We start from the raw sequence: 21,191 nt of genomic DNA, 5'->3' as shown, positions 1-21,191 counted from the left end.
TGATCAATTTATAAGAGCTGGGTCTTTGTTTATGTGAACATACAATGGGCAAAAAAAAGGACAAAAAGAAACCAATACGCAAATGTACATTAAATGGGATAAGACATTTTACACTTCACAAGACACACTTACCAAATGAAATTAAACCAGCAAGATTAAGGCAGCTAACACTGTACTTCCTGTTAGTACTTTTATTTTGGAATGTGTTCTCATCAACTTAAGATTAATTTGCTATGCTAATTAGAGATTGTCAAAGCTATAAAACGTAGTAATTTAAGGTCATCCATTTATGGTAGAGTTATGAATGGGGGTATTTGCCACGGAGGAGGTGGGACTTCCGACTTCATGGTTTTCACACATCAGCTTTGTTTCCGTTTCCTGTTTGCGACATGTGGGCCGCGTCCCAGTTCTTGCGCTTCCGCATTTGTGCCCCTTGGTTGCACCTTCCCGTAGACAAGTGTGAGGGTGTAGTGTGTCCGTCTAAGTTGTCCCAAGCATTTCAGAGAGTTGAAACGGCGGGAGCGCATGGTTGGGGGGCGCAGGGGTGGCAGTGCGAGTGTTGGAACGCGGCCATCAGTGGCCAGAAACGACGCTGATGTGTAGAACCGTCCATGGAATCTACCCCATTACATTTTCTGTTTATTTGTATTGTAGCTCTGTGTAGCTTGTGTTCATACAAGGACACTATAAAATAAGTTGTAAGACCACCTTTATTATATTTATTTCTACATGTTCACATTTTTTTAGCTTATTTATTTTTTGAAATAAATGTTAACTTAAGAGAAAAAGTACTCTGTAGGTAATTTCAAAAAAGTAATTGATAAAACTTTTTTTTTTTACAAGAATAATTTCTAAACATTATCAGGTTTTATGATCACATTTTTTAATGAGTCACACTGTTTTTATGTAGATCATTCTATTCAGAATTTTGATAATTTTTGAAAAACACAGTGATGTTGTCAAAGTACCATACATACAAGGCCTAAACAAACTTGAGGAACATATGAACAACCAGCTATTATCAAAATATCGACAATCATCCATTCACTCTTACACATGCACACAAATACAAAAAGTAGACAAATTAATTATACAAAAGATACATATATATATATAAGGGGAAAAAACGGCAAAGGGATGGGGTTGGGCAAATGGAAGGCATCTAATCGCTATTTGGAAGGAGCACGACATTTTCTAAGTATTCTTTAAAGGGCTTTCAAGTCTTGTTGAAGACATCATCGGCAATGGAAAGCGAAAAACTCATCTTTTCTTGTTTAATATGCATCATAACATCCCAAAGCGTCGGGGGAAGAGCATGTTTCCACTTAAATAAAATTAAGCGTCTCGCCAGCAGTGCAGTGAAGGCCATTACTCCACGTTTAGCCAATGGCAAATTTGGTGCTGAAAGAGGAGGGCAACCAAAGAGGGCTGTGCACGGTTCAAAATCAAGGTCCAAATGAGGTACCACTGATAAAGTGTCGAAAATCTGACACCAGAAACTGTTAAGAGCAGGACAAAACCAAAATGCATGTGGATGTGCATGGTTAGCCAGTGATTGCTTGCACCTATTGCAAAAAATAACCTTGCATTGAAGCAGACCGCACCTAGCACAGATAGAGGAAGAGTGTACGAGATTACATATTTGCACCCATTGATTAGTTAATATTGACGTTCCAATCACCTCCTCCCACTTCCGTTTCACAGAGTCGAGGAATTGTGGATGGAGGGATCCCAAGGAAGTATAAATGATAGATATGCCGCGTCACTGAGCAGGGTCTAGGGTGAGCGCTTGGTCGGCCAAGGACTCAGGGGGCTGGTTAGGAGCAAGATTTGATGGTTCGACCAAGCCGTAATTTTTGCGGAACTGAGTCCAAATTTTCAAAGCACAGAGGACAGCATTGTTCTGAGAGAGATTATGCACCCTAAGCGGCAGACGTGCGGCAAGGAGAGAATGTAGTGAGAGCTTTGAGGACTTCAACTCAATTTGGACCCAGAAGGGGCATGTGTCTAGTCCGCTTTCCAACCAATGGTTAAGTTTGATGATAATAATAATAATAATAATAATAATAATAATAATAATAATAATAATAATAATAATAATAATAATAATAATAATAATAATGTATCGGATTTATATAGCACTTTTATAGACACTCAAAGACGCTTTACAATGGAATACGTTATTCATGCACTCACACATTCACATTCACACTGTGTGGCGGTAGGCTATTTAAGTAGCTACAGCTGCCCTGGGGCAGGCTGACGGAAGCGTGGCTGTCAGCAGGGCCGGACTGGGACTCATTTTCAGCCCTGCAATTTCAGGGCTCAGACTGGCTCACTTTAGTTGACATTTTAATGAACATACACAATTTTAAAGTTTGTGTATCAATGTAAAATAGATGAGCATTCCCTCAAACGATATTCATATTGCATTTGATCAAAAATGTAATTTACAATTGAATGCTCTTACAAAAGCACGTTCAGTGTTTATTTGAACAAGTTTGTGAACATAAAATGGACAAAAAAATTACAAAAATAAACCAATAAGCAAATGTACATTAAATGGGATTACCTACGTTTTACACTTCACAAGACACACTTACCAAATGAAGTTAAACCAGCAAGATTAAGGCAGCCAACACTGCATTTCCTGTTAGTACTCTTATTTTTGAAATGTGTTCTCACCACTTCTGGTGCACTACTGAGCTGACTGACGCTAACTTGGAGAGCAACGGTAATCATAGGAAGCTTTCCCATCATGCTTTGTTGCTGGTACAAGTAACACTTGTGATTGTGGTTTGCCTCTTTTATGTGTTATTTTTGTACAGACAAGGTTTAATATAGTTATATTGTTTCTATGTGTGGATTAAAGTTGTGCTACTTTTTATATTAAATTATTTTAACTTGGTAACACTGAGTAACAGAAGCAGTCAATGCTATATATATTGGTCTGTAAGGGTGAAAATTATTATTGATGATTTACAATGAGACAGTCAACACAAGATTATTTAGATGGTCTAAATACTTGCTATTATTTATGCTGTATATTTTCCCGTGATGAGTACATTTTATATTATGTCAGGCCGCTTGTGTTACCAGTAGTAACAAACTGTTCTTAACAAGTCATGATCATTTTATTATTGTGAGCAAGTAATTACGGATTTTTAATTCTTACATTTCACCGTTTCTAAAAGCGGACGTTTTGTTGGACTATTACTACAACAACAACAAATAAATAAATAAATAAATACATAAATAAACTGTGAAAATTTAGAGTATACCCACTTCTCCAGGGATCACTACATCCCTATGATATTCTGGCACGTGTTGCATGCATTAATAACCGTTAAAACGTCATATTATGCAAGTCCATTTTTTTGCTTCACTTTGTTGTCATCCTTCACTCTCTCCATCCAAACTAATTTTCCTGAGGTAAAGCTCACACATCGCCTTGGTTCTCTTGATCGCTTACACTGAAGTCACATATGCCATTGATCAGAACACAGCAGGCTCACAAAATGCGCTCTCTTCCTCATCATATTCTTGTTAGTGCGAGTGCAACAAATGCACAAAAAAGTTTCTGTTGCTTCTGTCGTGTTGTCATCTGTCGTTTTCTCTTCTATCTCATTCTGCCCTTTTCTGTGGTAACATGCAGGTTTTGTCTCACTGTGAACCAAGAATGAGAGATAATGTATTGTGAAGAAATACATTAAAATGATTATTGAAATTCAATTTGTTATTTAGTTATACATCCATCCATGTCCCAATTTTATCCACCTCGACATGATTTGACCAAACACTAGTGTCTATGTTGGTGTGACAAGATGCCAAGCCCTATTTGCTTTCTGTTTGCGCCCTCCAGTGTTTGATTTTGATAATTGTCGCTTTTCTCATAACACTACAACACCCACGTTGCACCAGCTCTATGAAGCCGCTTCTATGCCTGAAAATATTACTCCTTATATGTGATGTCGTCTTAGTTTATGAAGAGTACCAGGAAAAAAATGCCATAAAGCCTAAATATATATATATATATATATATATATATATATATATATATATATATATATATATGCCTTTACAATATCTATGTACAAACAATAATACAAGTATTTGTTTACGTCAATCGATTTGTTATACTTTGAAACAGGGATGTTTATGGCCAGCTAATATTCGTGTTTAAGGTCCCGAGCCTCCAAGTGTCATTGGTGAATGACCGAATATGTCACATTGCAGGTTATTTGCCAGGCTGCTTTGTAAGTATTAATCATAATACATTCATCGAATTACTGTTTCATTATTGCACAACTGTTTTTTGAGTGTTGCGCATAAGCTCTTTTAGCTTGCTCATTAATTTTGCTATTGCTGTAAGTGGCACATAGAGTTGTTTGACAGTTAGCATGCTAGCAGACAAGTTAGCAACCTTAGCGTCTTGAATTGAGTGTAAAGGTACTCTATGCTAACTAGCTTGTTTATGCTAACGCCCTGCCAGAACTTTAACCCCTTGACAGCAGCTATGAAGTATAATGCCAGGGCGATTTTTCAACAATGACCTAACATTGCTCTTCATGCACGCAACATACATTGAACTACTTTTATTTTATATATTTATGTAGCACATTTGAGCTTGTAACGAATGCAATTGTTTTTTAATTCAGCCAGTATTGGCAGCCTGCTTTCAGAATTCATGGCAAGCTATATTCGCCTTCTCGTCACCTTTTTGAGTTTGCAACTGAACTTTGCACAGTCAGTGACGAGTTGTGTATCTGAGATGCAATAGACCAAAGTTCAGTCTTGAGTGTGATTACAATCCTGACTGCTACATATGTCACCTAAGATTGGACTATTGTCATTATTGAGTAAAAAAACAAAAACAAAACAACAACATATAAAGCTCTAATGTTTGCAGTTTCAACATAAGGATGCCTTCCTTAACTTGCATCTCCCCTATATCCACGTACATGCACACACATCATTCTTGTTACACTATGCACACATTGGTTTACTAAACCAGCTAATCCAGTCCAGTCAATTGTATTGTATGCTATTCCTAATTAACTTGAATTGGTACCGCCTCTTAATACAGTGTGCTTTGTTTGCCTATATAATAATTATAATAATGTGTGTAGTAGGGGTGCACCGATCACAATTTTCTGTCCGATCACCGATCTTTTAAAAAGTCTGACCTGCCGATCCCGATTTTTGCCGATACCGATTTATTTTTTCCATTACAAGCAACGTATACCTTCAGTGTTCCAAACTTGTTATTGGAAAACATTGAACAATATCGGTGAAATAATACAAATGGGTTGTTTTAACTGCACATGAAGTAGTTCTCTCAAATAAAAGTAAAAATCCTATTAGTCATCTCAGCAGAACAGGACAGTGGCTGACTTTTTCAGACCTCTGAGGAGGTAGATGAGATTGGTGGAAAAGAAACCCTAACCCTAACCCTAACCCTTTATTTTTAAGGGATCGGCCGACTACGAATATTCCAAAATTAAGGAAAACGGGGCCGATAAATCGTCAGGCCGATCGATCGGTGCACCCCTAGTGTGAAGTTGTTGCAAATTGCAAATTATTTGTTGCAATGTGGGTTTTCTTTTGTCTTGGTTCAGTGCAGCAAAGTGGCGTCAGGCACTGTTACACAGGAACAAGACAGAACCTCTACATCACCAAGAACACTAAGGTCATCTGTCAAGGTTTCACAGGAAAGCAGGTTTGTTCCTAAACTTTACCATCCAAACAGTTTGTACCACTCATCATCCACAAACAAGAGATTTTAAAAATGTACAGTTAGATGTAAGCCCCGAGTTTATTGCGTTTTTCTTTCTGTTTGAGTTTGATTTATTTTCACCACAATAAGATACCAGTGATGGCAAAGAGCAAAAGTTTATTGATAACCATAGAAGTAGAAATGGAACTTACTGCGACTGTGTGAACAGGGTTGTGGAAAGCAGGTCCAGAAAGAACAAACCCTGTAACAGTTTGATTTTAGCCACACAGGTTTTTCTACTCAACAGGTGGAGATGAGCTTGTTTACCTGCCAGTTAAGTAGAAGCATCTGTAGTAGGCTTTTTACTTTTTGGCCCTGGATTCCCCAAACCTGTGTGTGTGTGTAATAAAAACTGCTCTGAAAAAATTTTAATAAAATGAAATGCAGAATAATGCAAATGTTCAAAATTGGAAAATACCGACCCATATTTCAGCTATGCGGGAGATTATGTACAAAGAGCCCATTGCTTACCTCTTGCCTACCTGCTCATATACACACTTCCAGAAATACATACGAAATTCAGTTCCCTCTCAAATTACATGTCAGTATAATTCCCTGTGTGTGCCCTGTGATTGGCTGGCAACCAGTTCAAGGTGTACCCTGCCCATTGCCCGAAGATAGCTGGGATAGGCTCCAGCACACACGCGGCCCTCATCAGGATAAGTAGTTCAGATGATGCTTGGATGGATGAAAATTAAAACAGTTTAACGCCAACTAGCATTCAACCAGTTATACTTTTTTGCTTGACTCATTCAGCCATTTTCAACAGTAAGAAGATATTTTGTTATTTGTTATTTTCCCCCCACCAACACGCGGTAACTAGAAAGCTGAAGGCCACATTTGAGTGCAAGTCCTTGTTTCAATCAGTAAGAAGCACTTGGACAAAACACAGTTGGTACACTCTGAACACGCGTGCTCAAGGAGAATAACAAAACTTGACAAATGTGTTTGACAGTCCAGAAACATGAATCTTTGCTGATTTATAACCCCCATGCCATTTTTCATCCACCATTTTGCCCTCAACATAATAAAATGGTTCCAGTGAACACTTCAGGTAATTAGAAAAAGATGAGAAATGAAGCTAGGGGTATTGAGAATACATTTTGTGTTCTAGCTTGATAAGCAAGCCATTCTTCAAATTGATTGTCCCATTTGCAATAATAATTGTGATAGTGGTGATTGTCCCATTTGCAATAATAATGGTGATAGTGGTGGGGGAAGGGGGGGACAGCATAGCTAACAGAGAGGAGGGATATATTACATTTGAATGGTAGTGCTGATTCATAGTTTGTAATTCCTCTTAATCAATCTGTTGTAATCTGTACGCCAAAATCATTAATTTATCATTTTCTGCAGTATGACCCTTTGCCACATGGCATTGTCTCAGCATCCTCAGTGATAATTAACAGACGAATAACTGATGGGATTTGTTGAGCTGAAAATGACTTTCGTCTGCTTTGATGAACTAATTCACAAGTCATTGGGCTGTTTTCTCATGTTTATTTTCCACAATAAAAGCCGTTGAGTAGTATTTATACCTAATATTCAGATTACCAAGATTAGACATGCTATCACAATTCACCCCCTTTTGAGTCATAGAAAAAAAGAGTGCTCCTCATATAGTTATTAGTATATAGTTTGTGTTCAAATAAACAGTTGTAAACGTAATTAACGGCGTCTAAGTAACAAGATTACTTTTCAATCAAGATAACGGCCTTATCACTAAGCCAAATTGGCAAAATTATGCAGCTTTCTTATACCATATAATTTCTTTAATTATAGGATAATTAAAGCTGTTTACATCAGACTAAAGAGATGGTCTGCAACAGCGATGGCCAAAAATCAGCATTACTCAGACCTCTAGACTGCCCTTAAATGTTGCATTTTGCCCCTAAAAATAAGAGACAGTTCGAACACCAGCAGAAAGACAACATGAGCGGAATCATGTTCAAAATATTTTCCGTAGGATAAGAATGGAGCACACGGTGGACAGAGCCACTTGTGCTGAGCATTGCCAAAGACATGATGCCCATATTTAGTGCAACAGCAGTCATGTTATCAAAGCGTTGAAAAAGGTTAAAACAATTTTAAATAATAATCCAATAGGAAAAAAAAAGTTATGTTATTTTTGTGGAAGTTAATGCAAGTTATTAAAACAAAACAAACAAATCTGGCTTTAGAGGAAAAAAATCAATACTTGTTTATCAGTTTCAATACTAACTCATTCACTGCCATTGACAGCTATAGACGTCATACATTCATTTGAACTATTTCTATTAGTTAAACATTTTTTTCCACTTTTGTTAACAAGAGTATGAAAACCTAGATTGTTTTTTTGTACATTTAGAACAGATATAACATTTGTGATTAATCGTGAGTTAACTAGTGAAGTCATGCGATTAATTACGATTAAAATTTGTAATCACCTGACACCCCTAATTTTTAGTAATCTTTTATTTTTTTTCAAATAAATAAATAAAATAATTGTAATTATTTTTGTCTTTTTTTGAAAGAAAAGATTATTAAAAATTAGGGGAGTCAGGCGATTACCATTTTTAATCGTAATTAATTGCATGACTTCACTAGTTAACTCACGATTAATCACAAATTTTACATCTGTTCTAATACAATAAAATACTCTTGTTAACAAAGGTGGGAAAAATGTTAAACGAATAGAAATAGTTCAAATTAATTTTTGACGTTTCTAGCCGTCAATGACAGTGAATTAGTTTAGTATCACGAGAAATAAACCTAATACCAGTCAAGTTTATTTGTATAACCCTTAATCACAAGAGTCTCAAAGGGCTTCTTCACAAGCCCACAAAGATTAGTGACATCCATGATCTAAACTGCCTTGCCCGGCAAGGAAAAAACTCAAAACCCAAGGGCGTGGTTTGACGGAAAGTAAAACCTTGAAAAGAGACCAAATATGGAGCGATCTCCCTTCCAGGATGAAGCATAAAGCAAAACTTGTTTTGAATGTCAATGTTGTTGAATTGTCAAATGTTTGTTCTAAAATCAAAGGGGAAAATGGATTTAAATAGGAATATTTGATTTTGTTGGTTGGGGAATCAGGTTTATTTTTAAGGCTATAAAGCCCAGCGTTAATGTACAATCGCAATGACTAAACCGCACCCAGGTCATTATTTTTCTGCTGAGACCATTTCATTTCCTTCTTAATGAGCATTTGTACCAGCATATTCATCCACAGAAGCACATTGATTGTCTTTTGTATTCTTTAACGTTGCCCTGGTAAAAGATGCGAGATGATGCTGGATGACGCATTTTGTCTCTTGTGATTGATTCCTCTGAGCGAAACACTGCAGCAGTGAGCTATCCTCATCTCACACTCATTCACACACTGACTTCTCTTTCCACCTAGGGGACATTTCATAGTCAACAGTCTCTCGACTATGGATCACAGTTAGTCGGAGGTGTGTCTCCTGGCAAGGGGGGCAAGACTCATCTTGATTTGCCTGTTTTCAACTCAGTCAAGGAGGTCAGTGTGAATTTGTCCAGCACTAATCAAAACTTTCAAAAGTAAAACATGAATTTTGAAAATGAATGTGTGTTTGGAGTCATTCTTCCAAATGGACATTAGATGGCAGTGTTTAACAATTTCACGGTTGCCATTTTTAATCCACCTCCAACGCATTCATTTCTTACCTCAGGCAAAGGAAGGCACAGGAGCTGATGCCACCGTGATATACGTGCCCCCTCCATTTGCTGCAGCTGCCATCATTGAGGCCATTGATGCTGAGGTTCCCCTGGTGGTGTGCATCACTGAGGGCATCCCCCAGCAGGACATGGTGAAAGTGAAACATAGACTCCTGCGCCAGAGTGCCACTCGTCTCATTGGCCCTAACTGCCCAGGAGTCATTAATGTAAGCATGTGTACATATATGAATATGATATGCTAATGTTCAAAGCCTGAATGCACACATGCTCAAGATCTTCAAATTAAATACATTGCATTCCTTTTTACCATTACAAAGGATTGTAAGTAATAGTTTGGAGATTATTTATATGTATTTATGCAGTGCAAACTCAACAGAGACTAGCTAATTGGATGTTTTGCCAAATGTTTCATGAATTAAGCTGCATCAGAAGGTTGAACTTGAACTGTTTGTTGTCTTTTGTTCTGATTTGAACTGTTCATTTTTAGCCTGGGGAGTGCAAGATTGGGATCATGCCTGGCCACATTCACAAAAAAGGAAGGATTGGTAAGTTTTTCACAATGGTTATTTATTTATAATTGTTTTCACACACTAATTAAATGAAATGTTATTTAACCGGTTTTTAACTCATTCACTCATATAGACGTCAAAAATTCATTTGCTCTATTTCTATTTATAATTGTTCCCACTTTTGTTAAAAAAGTATGAAAACCTAGAATTTTGTTATTGTACATTTAGAACAGATATAACATTTGCAATTAATCGTGACTTAACTATTGAGGTCATGCGATTAATTACACTTACAAAAAATTAGGGGCGTCAGGCGATTACATTTTCTTATCGTAATTAATTGCATGGCTTAACTAGTTAACTCGCGATTAATTAATTAATTTTTTATATTTGTTCTAAATGTACAATAAAAACAATTCTAGGTTTTCATCCTCTTAACAAAAAAGGGAAAACAATTAAATTAATAGAAATAGTGAATGTGAATGAATCTGAAAAGTGCTATCTATGTTTGATATATTTTCCAAAAACAACATAATAACTGTCAACATTTTTCTCTTATTATTAGGTATTGTGTCTAGATCAGGAACTCTGACATATGAGGCTGTGCACCAAACTACACAAGTTGGCCTTGGCCAGTCCCTCTGCATTGGTAAGATCACAGTGATGTTATCCATGCTGCTTTAACATTAAACACATATTCACAGTGCCATCATCTGTACAACAAAATACAATTTTGGTGCTCTCCTGTTCACATTCAAATGAAATATGCTGATGTGTTTTGCCACACTGTGTTAAGAAATTAATTATTAAGTCGATCATGAACCATTCCATATTGTCACTTTTTTTACATAGTTCATACTGTTTGTGCTCTCTGAATATTATCTTGATCGATTGAGTGTGTCAGTATCAATTGCTCATGACGGCAAGCGCAGACAGTTATTATTTACTATTACGAAAATTTGTTATTTTATGCAAACAAAACCTTATGGCCAATTTATCTTCCAACCAGTAACCGAGGTCAAGTCTGACACCCAAAATAACACAAAAACAACTTGGGTTCATTATGATTTTGACATTTTAATTATAGCGTGTCCTCCAGTCTGACTTCATAAAGGCCGCTGCTGCAATGGAGTTTCGTTTCGTTTGAGTTTATTAAAGTGGTTTATTGGTGGTACTGCGACAGAGTCTTTATAGTCTGACTCTGACCTGCGGGGCTGCAGCAAAATTACCGTTGGTACAATATTTAATATCACTGTCATCTGTTTTGCTGTTAATGTGCTTCTCTTTGATTATTATTCATAACTTTTTCGTCTTCTTAAAATTGGTGGGTATTTTTATTTTTTTTATGATTCACATAACTTTGTTGATGTTTGCCTGTGAAGATTGGGCTTCTGGAGGTGTAATCTTCCAGTGGAAATACTTTTACAAAGCGCCGAGTGGCTCTTAATGTTCGTGGCAATCTTTTTGGATGTGATAGGAAACATTACAGATAAAATGTAGTGGAACAAATATTCTGTACCACTAAAGAAAAGTCCTTTCAAAGAGGGGGGGAAAAGTTAACTTTTCCTGAATGTTTTCATTTCTATTTTGGACTTAACCATGTCCTGGCATGATCTTCGTTGTTAGAAGAAGACTTGACAAAAGCAACATAAATAGACTTGTAAATCTGAGCTACTGAAATCCTACAGTCGAATGCCTTTTTTTTGCAACCATTGAACTTGTCCCCTGCTGGCTGCTGTGAGGAATACAGGTCCCATAGCTTTAGAATATCTCTTTTCTGATCCTTTTGTAGATCATAGTTCAACTTTTCTTTTTTACCCCCAATTTCAGATTAATGCTGTATTGCTAAAGCTAATTTAATAAGCACCCAGTCCAAGCCTTTAACTTTTAGCATTTTTGCTCTGAAAGGGGCAGATAATTCCCTCGGCGTCATCTTAAAGGACCCGTAAGATGGTAATTGTTAAAATAAACATCTTATAGACAGAAACCAGACTCTAAAGTCGTTAAATCGCGCAATACACTAATTATAGTGAATCCGAAATATATTGAGAACCTTTTATAGTTAGTCATCTTCTGTCCAAATTGAATGTGAATGAAAAGTACTGTAGTGTGCAAAAGGTACGGAGGTCTCAATACTTTGGGAAGTCGTTGAACGTAGGAGTCAGCACACTGCCTGATGAGGCAGAATAACGAAATACACTTGAGATGTAGAATACACAAAAATCATGCTCAAAGTAAATCCATCTATTAATATTTTGTTTGCTCACCAGAAGCAATTCCGACTGTGCTCAATTGTTTTCACAAATCCCCAATGAGGAGCCATGAAAGAGCGCGCTGCTGCTGTGATGATCAGACCGTATCAGGCTTAAAGTTCGTTTCGCCTGCTTTGCATTCCGTTCTAAGGCTGTGCTGCCCTGTGGTCCTCAAATATTCACACCGATGATCCTGAGAGATCCATGGGTACACAACACACATTTGCCTTGTCTCCTCCAAAGGTATTGGCGGGGATCCGTTCAATGGTACGAACTTCATAGATTGCCTGGAGGTGTTCCTGCAGGATCCCAAGACGGAGGGCATAATCCTGATTGGGGAGATTGGAGGCAATGCAGAGGAGAATGCAGCAAACTATCTTAAACAACACAACTCCGTAAGGGACACCAACCTATTTACTTACTCTTTTTCCTACCCTTTAGTGACAGTACTTCTAGTGTCTTAATATAAGGTATCATCTTCAAACATAACACAGTAAAGTCAACACAATGCAATCTCTGATAGCGTTTCTTCTTGATCACAGCTAAATAGTGCTTAATAGACTTTTTTTCCCATCGATGAATCGACTTATCGCCCCCCAACAAATAAATAAATAATTTTATATATATATATATATATATATATATATATATATATATATATATATATATATATATATATATATATATATATATATATATATATATATATGTATATGTATATGTATATGTATATGTATATGTATATGTATATGTATATGTATATATATATATGTATATGTATATATATGTATATATATGTATGATAGTAAAGATACGAAAGCTGATTAAATGAATCAGGTGTGCTAGCGGCTTGCGGGTGGAAACATATAAACATGCGGGGCTCCGGATTTTGAGGACCGGAATTGGCGAACCCTGCTAACAGTAGATACCGCCTTCCTTTTGCTGACGCATGTAGGGCCGCCATTTTATGTGTGTTGGCTCCAATAAATTCATGAGAACTCTTTTATTTATTTGGCGATTTTGATGCAGAATGTTTTGTTACAAACATAAGACATGTAGCGATGATATTTTTCTCCCTATACAGTCTGAGACCACAAACAAACCCTAAAAAGCATCTGAGTTAGTAGTAGTGAATGCCGGTCGGAGTACATCACCAATAAGAGTCTGTGCAGAAGCACAAAATATTGGTTCCGACAACTTCCAGGTGCCGCAAACAAATAGCTTCGATGAGTCGACTAATTCCCAGTTTACAGCTAAAGTCCTCCCCCGTTTTGTGTGCAAAGTCCGTGTAATTAACATGGTCAAGATGAAGACGAAAGACAGATGGGTGTTTGAGTCTTCTACTCATGAGGCATGTTTTTCAAATGTACACGTCTTTTGTGACGATATAGAGCAGCGAGACAATTCGCTTGTGCAGCAAGAAAATGTAATTGACATTTTTAAATCCAGGCAAGACCCGCACTTTTGCTACTTATTGTATGCGGTATTTGTGTGTTTTGTTTCTGTATTTCTTTGTGTGTTTATGGTGCACTGAAGCTGAGAAATTGATTTGATTTACCCTCAGTAACTCTAATGCATGCAAATCTTCTGCGAGCGTCTCAGGAGAATAACCTCTCTCTGTCTCTCTCTTTCTCGCTCCCTCACTCTCTTTCCACAAATAAGTACAAACGGCAACCAACACAACCCGTCACCCAAAGTGTTGACAGTGAGGCACAGTTCAAATGAAGCAAGCAAGAGTAGGCAGCCTACCCTTCACTGAAATCCGAATGTGTAGAAAACATCACACAAAAAGTGTTGTACTTAATAATTAGGAACGGTACAAAGCTCCAATTTAAAACTTTGATGTTTGGTATTTTGCAACAGGACTTTTGTAACAAATGGAAATAACAAAAAGTGCAAACACCAGTCAGTAATTTTACTGCAAATGAGTAATTAATAACATGGATTAATTCCAGCATTTTCATTTTTCAGTTTTCAACATTCACCATTAAACGCTTTCATTTATTTAGAGGTTACATCATGCCCACTAAGCTTAATGTAATGAGAGACCTGTGTCTTTTCAAATATGTGGCCATATTTTGATCAGTTACTAGTTGTATTTTTAAATGTAAATTTCAATTAAGGTTCACTTTCACAGTTCAAGTAGGTTTAACTTCATGATTTTTGCACATTTTAACATTTAAAATGGCACACCACCAAACAACTGTCACAAAAAGTATTTATAATGATGGTCATGTCGCAGTTTACTCACACGTTTACGTTGTATGTGTGAAATTTAGTTAAATATAAAGCTATTACGCTGATTGTATGATTGCACTTCTGACATCAAGGGGAAGAGCATTTAATTGTTCTACTGTCACAACAAATTATTGGCCCAGATAGATGAATATTATAGATATTATTTGTAATACTGTAAATAAATTATGCAATGTTTTATGACCAATTAAGAGGCTAAAACTCTTTAAAAACAATGCCTTAATTAGAACTCGTTACAACAAATTTTTTAACAAGACCACATTTTTCATGTTCTGAGGATGAATTAAAAATGCACTGTATTTTAGAGCATTTATATTTCTGCATTCTACACTGGGCGCCACAGAATGCAGATTACATTACCTGGCAAATTATCAGTTTTAATGGCTTATAGTTTTGTGTCATGTTGGGCGGAACAAAGCTTCATTATTCATTGATTTAAATGGCTGGAGACAGAGTTAGTTTATCAATACCCATAATTGTGTAAAATCCAAGAAAACAACCTTGCACCTCCTTCTAGGTTCTGTTGTCAGATTTGATAATGCAGGGTACATTTGAAGGTTCACTGGGTATCAATTTCTGCCGTACTTGCCAACATAATATGGTATTAAAAGTCACTTGTATCAAAGGTCTGCCAAGCCTTACTGGGGTTTTGCTGGATTCCTGAATTCAGAAATAAGGTCTTACACAGGATAAGCGTATGATAATTTGCTTGAGTATCTTTCGCCCAAGCTTCCATGAAGGTTTAGTGATATTTCTTTCATCCCATTTCAGCGTCATGACTTTTAGCCCAGCTTGTCTCCCTCAAGCTTACATAAACCCTTTTGTAATTTTGGGGAAACAACACTGCATAGTAATGTGAGCTGCGCGGAGACTGAACTAGATAAATGCCAGGCTTCCCATGTGGATGCATCCATCTCAGTATTTCATCAGGGCGTATTTGTGGTATAAGCTTTACTTTTTAAAAACTTGTTTATTGAATAAAGCAGCACTCCCACTGAATCACCCTGTTAAACTGAACTGCTTACTTCAGTAGAAATGTCCGAAAAGTAAATGTAATGTAATGTTTAGGGATGTTTGATACCACTTTTTTTTAGACCGATACTTAAATCGTCAGTACTCACCGATACCAAATGTCGTTACCATTAATACAGTAATTTCTGGATTATAAGCCGCTACTTTTTTCACTTGCATTCGACCCTGCGGCTAGTACAAAGGTGCGGCTTATCCACCAGATCACAAGGGGGCGCACTACAAGGGAAACGCAAGAGCGTCAGGCAAAGCAAAACAAACCAAGTGAACCCAAATACAGTAGGAGAGACAGAACGACAGTGAGACAATTTGCGCCCTCATTATGGAAAGGAAAATAGCGGGAACCCGGCGTGGTAACGTTAAAATAGTCGGGTGACGCTTATATGTGCAACAAACTCAAGTATTCCCCAAATGTAGCTAGCGTGGCTTATAGTCAGGTATGACTTATAGTCCAGAAAGGACTGTATTTATGATGCATAAAAAGAATGACAGATATTTTTTTTTAAATCACATATATATCCTATAGCAAATTTCCCTAAAATTGCATCAAATTAATGGCAATTATATATATTTTCAATTTGCTCATAAAATTCATTTTGCATAAAGCACACAATAAAAGGAATTTCAAAAAATTTATGAAAAAAATGAAACACATAATCCAGTGGCCAGAAAAAAAGTCCCAATCAAAATATGTGGTTGAAGGAATATAGTGAAGTGCAAATAATTCAATTCAATACAATAGTGCTTCAAGTAATTTAGTAATATCTACCATGTTAAGAATTCCTCAAGCTGGTTAGTGTGTGATGTTTGATTATATCTTATTTTGAAATCCATGCTTTTAATACGAAAGGGTGCTCTGTATTTCCGCTTCCGGTTTCACAGTCTCCGTTTGTCATTCATCTCATAGCAGTGCAGTAGTCAATGACGATATACTATATAATATACAAAGATCTCTCTGCACTTCAGAGCTAATTAAATTGTTACAACTAAAGACTTATGTGCTCTCTTATAATAAATGCAAAAAATAACCGTTTCAGCCTTAAGTTCCTTACCGAAAAATGGCCACATGAGCGGAGGCCAATACCAGTATCGATATTTGTCGCGAGTGCCGATACCGTGGAATGTTTCCTGGTATCGGCCTGATACCGATGCCTGTTATCGGTACTCGCCCATCCCTAGTAAAGTTGGTACTCTAGGACCAAAGGTATTGTTGTCTGGAGTGGCAAATTTAATGAAATCACGTCAGAACAATTGATTTGCATTGCATTGTGTCTTTTTAAGAAGCACGACCCTCCCAATATTAACCAAATGTAGAATTTGACGTTGCGGGCATTCAACTTTAGAGATTACACTGTATCTTTGTATTTGTATGCTGTGCATGTGTTTTAAGTACGATTTGAACCGCTATATTAGTACTCACACACAGTCCCTCTTTCCAGTTGTGATGTTATTGCGACGAATGAAATATCAGCGCTCCTCACCTTGGAAATGATCTAAACTGTTGAGCGCAACATCCATCAAGGAGCAAGCAGTATAGACAGACAGGCGCTGAGCTAATCAGTGGCTGCATGACTAACTACCATCTCAGAAATGAGATGATTTGAGATGGCAGGCGCCTTGGCCCCTATCTGGTCATCTACCAACCCATGCAATTAAACTGCTTGATTGACCCTTTGTTTTAATAATGCGGGCTGAGACAGAGACGGCTGCTTGGATAAGACTCTTATCATCAGATCTCTGTAATGGGAGGACATGGGTTGTTTAATTTGTAATGAATGAATAAAATGCAGGTGCAGAAAACAAATTGCCCTGATTTATGCACACCTCCTCTCCTATATTTCTTTCTGTCCTGCCTATGACGATGCCATTAGGATGCTTTGCTAAAGTCCTCACACTCTGAAATGAGATGATTATCCTTCTAGTGGGTCTTTTCACCTCCTTTTTTTCCCCCTTATTCCTCACTTTGGCGATGCGTCCAGGGTGCGAGCGCCAAGCCTGTGGTGTCCTTCATCGCCGGGCTAACTGCTCCTCCCGGCCGAAGGATGGGTCACGCCGGCGCTATCATTGCTGGTGGAAAAGGAGGCGCCAAAGAGAAAATTGCTGCCCTGCAGTCTGCTGGAGTTGTAGTCAGCATGTCGCCTGCCCAGCTGGGTAGCACGATGTTCAAGGTGGGTCTTTTCCTAAATTGCAAACTATCATCTTCGCGTACATGAGCAATTAAATCCTGCTATGTACACGCACTGATGAATCTCCAATTTTCGTCAGAAATTGAAAAGCATTCAATTTCATTTCAGGGGGAGAATTATGTGTATCCTCTTTTTAACTGAGGATGTTGAGCATAATGAGATGAAAGCAAAATGATACAAAATGCTACTTCATACATTTTCTTTGTGTAGTAGTAGAAAGTATGAGCTGGCAATTTGAATATACCATAAAGAAGGTTAGCGTTTAATATATGCACGTTTGACAGTGGGTGAGTTAAGGCTGCTGTGTCTTTATTTCTGCACATCTCAAGAGAAGCGTTGTTAAAAGGATGTATAAAAAGTGGGATGCAGGTATTACACTCATTTGTCATCTTCTACTTTCATTACCACTGCTGGCTCTTCCGCATGTGGATACTGATTTACAAGCACTTTTTGTTGTAAGTTTAATTCATGATCATTGAGTGTAATTGGGAAAAACGTGCAGTGCGGTTGCACATTTTGCCCCGCACCACCACACGCAGTGTTCATACATCTCTGTTAATCTCATCGACTGCTGTAATGAAAGTGGTTAAGAAATGCAAGGAGCCGCTATGCCTCGTGTGTGGGGACCATTGCGGACCTGTTTAGGTTGTGGGGAAAGCATTGTCGCACAACATCACCTGGAAGCAAGATAATATCAATGCTAATGTAGATTAAGGCAGATTTGTATTACATTAGGAGACCAAAAAAAAAAAAAAAACGGGGGTTGTGTAATGCACGATTGTCAGTAAAATCTAATTTGCAGACATCCATATCCAAACGTCATCATCATATTAAACATACACTGCACTGAGTGTATATACAGTACACGCGAGGACAAAATTGTTGGTACTAGATAAAAAAAAAATATATATATATATGTATATGTATGTATATATTCAACTTTGGCAAGTGATCACATTGAGTCCACATTTATCTGCATTGGGAAATGTATACGATAAAGAGGGACAGACATAATTATATTCTTCTTGCTGCGCCTTTGCAATCATGAAAAGTGTTGCTTCAAGTTATGGATTTATGTAACATCATTTGATATTGTTCACAAAAATATACTTGACTTCAACAACTAATTAAATGATTTCATGCCTCTGATGAGATTTTAATTTGTGCAGCTGTAGCAGTAATTTAGATGTTTGTCCAAAAATTCACTAATTTATACAATTCACTTTCATATTTCCCAAGCTGTTTGCGGATGACATCGCTCGAAACAAATTCAAATATGCAATATTTTCTGTGATAGCCGCTGGAATGAGAGTGCCTCTGGTGCAGGAAGGCGTTATCAGAAAAAACTTGTTCATCTGACGACTTCGTTAATATGCAAGAATAATTACAACCTTCTTAACTTTTGTTTACGAAATAAGCTCGCACACGCACTCTTGCGTGAGTCAATTTTGCTTCATGAAATGTATTCTGATGCACCCTGCGTCTGTCGTCACACTTTGTGGCACAGGTGGGCCGAGCGCTTGCCGTTGCTCTCCTTTTAAATGTGTTGCACTTCTTTCCTGACATGTTTTCTTGCTCTCGCTGCTGTTTCAATAAAAGCCATTGTCTGGCGTTACTTTTTGAGTGGCATCCTCCATTCCTTCATTTTGACTCCATGTCAGGCGTCGATCTCCTGTCAAAGCCGCCCCCCCTCCCCTTTTTCACAAACACTGGTTTTCTCCCTTGTACCACACCAAAGCGTCTGTTTGCAACACAACCATCTCTCCCTTTTCTCGTTTCCCTTTTTCCATGTCTTTACACTGTTATTTCTTTAACAGCCTCGTCCCAAATGACTGGGCCCCGCTGACTCCTTGTTAAAGCAGCTGTTTGCAATCAAGCACAACTCCCATGTTGACCCACCAAAAGGCTTCTTAATTCATTTGCCTATTCCCAGAACAACAAGAGGCTTTAAAGGCTTTGAAGGGGCTTAAATCATTGGCCCAGTGCTTCCTCAGGGTGGCAGTATACCTTTAGATATCTCCAAGCCTCATTGGAATGGGCCACGCAGTGAGTCCTTGTGTGTTCTGCGGACCTGATAAATGGCATTGGCGTTAAGTTACCGCCCCCACACCCCATGGAAGAGAAGTTTCCAAGGGAAGGACACATTTTGTCATCCTACCTTTTGTGTGATATGTCTGAAATTGAATACTACATTTAAATAAACGGCTGCTAAACATAATGCTTCTCATTTATAGTCACGCGGTCTGATTTTGTAAATAAAGCAACTGTATCAGATTATTGCCGAGCTGTCCTAATCAATCACAGAACGCGAGTAGTTTTCGCAACAGCAACTTGGTCGTGAACCTGCAGGCATGCGAGGGCCACTGTAGGGAAAACTATAAACAGGCTCTCTTCTGCTCTCGCAGCCTGTTTCCTCCTTTCAAAAGAGCTGTGAGATATCAACACGAATAAATAATTCCCTTCTGTCTGTGTCATTTGAATCCCTGTTGCTTTTCTCTTTTGTCTTTAGGAGTTTGAGAAGAAGAAGATGCTGTGAGCAGACTTGCGAGAAGACGTGCGACCTCCAAGATGAACAACCTGATTCTGGATGTGCAAATGCCCCCATTCTCCAACCCCTATCTTGGCAACCATGAGCACACATTTTGCGTTTATATTGTAATTCTGTCATGAACTTGCACATGATGAAAGAAAGAAATAGTGTCCTGCTAGTATTTTTAAGAGGCCATTATACACACCATGTAACAGCTTTGCGGGTTTAATTTACTTTCCTCCACATAATGTTAAAAGCTGAGAGAAAACTGCCATTGTGATTTTTGGTTCACTGCACCTGTTGTAAGAAGTGTATCCCATCATTTGTAAATGGCTTCCCGCCTGAATAAGAAATATTTCTCATCATCATGAGCTGATTCCCTGTTTTCTGTTTTTTCCTGTTTTGGAGACGTCATTGCTACATTAGTCCTTTTATTGCCATTTAGCTTTTTGTTTTTAAAGTTGGTTCCTGCCATTTGAAAGCAACATGAGAACCACAACATTTCAAATGGTGCATCTAAGTGTAAATTAGTTGGCATAATTGTGACAACCTGTGCTGCTTTATGCCCGTTCCACATTTAGTACAAGTTGCAAGGCAATGACTTAGGAGTTTTGCTTTTCTATATACAGTACATGTTAAGGCAAAAATCTTCAAATAAATGTATGGAATTTCCTCATGGCAAAATGAAATTTAGAGTTCTTATCTTACATTTCACAAACTTTGACCATTCTTTGACTAATGCCAAGCGACCCAGACGGAGGTGACCTACTGAGGAGGAAATCACCCAAAAAGGGTGACTGAAAAGCTTTTATTATCTGAGATGTAACTTGCTCCTGTTATATCCTGCTGACATTGTAAAAGCAGTCTCCTTTACCAAAACTCTTTGCTCTGTCATCTTGCCTGTTGTCACTAAGGATTTGCTAAAATATTTGCCTGCAAACATTGACCATTTTTAGTGCGAGCTTAATGGGGCGG

At 37.7% G+C, this 21,191-nt stretch overlaps 1 protein-coding gene across 1 annotated transcript; it reads left to right on the top strand.

The window, feature by feature from the left end:
- Positions 1-4,130: 4,130 nt before the first annotated feature.
- Positions 4,131-20,587, top strand: suclg1 (succinate-CoA ligase GDP/ADP-forming subunit alph). The gene is made up of 9 exons (XM_086083623.1): positions 4,131-4,256; positions 5,619-5,719; positions 9,159-9,275; positions 9,448-9,660; positions 9,942-9,999; positions 10,529-10,612; positions 12,459-12,610; positions 17,480-17,668; positions 20,196-20,587. Exons 1-9 carry the CDS (start codon positions 4,223-4,225, stop codon positions 20,220-20,222), a joined length of 975 nt encoding a protein of 324 aa, XP_085939749.1. The 5' UTR covers positions 4,131-4,222; the 3' UTR covers positions 20,223-20,587.
- The last annotated feature ends 604 nt before the right edge of the window (positions 20,588-21,191 follow it).

This window comes from Leptonotus elevatus, chromosome 8 (genome assembly GCF_054856555.1).
Source record: "Leptonotus elevatus isolate MCC_2025b chromosome 8, RoL_Lele_1.0, whole genome shotgun sequence".
NCBI lineage: Eukaryota > Metazoa > Chordata > Actinopteri > Syngnathiformes > Syngnathidae > Leptonotus > Leptonotus elevatus.
The sequence above is the reverse complement of the archived record's forward strand: the minus strand, read 5'-3'. Positions and strand labels throughout refer to the sequence as shown.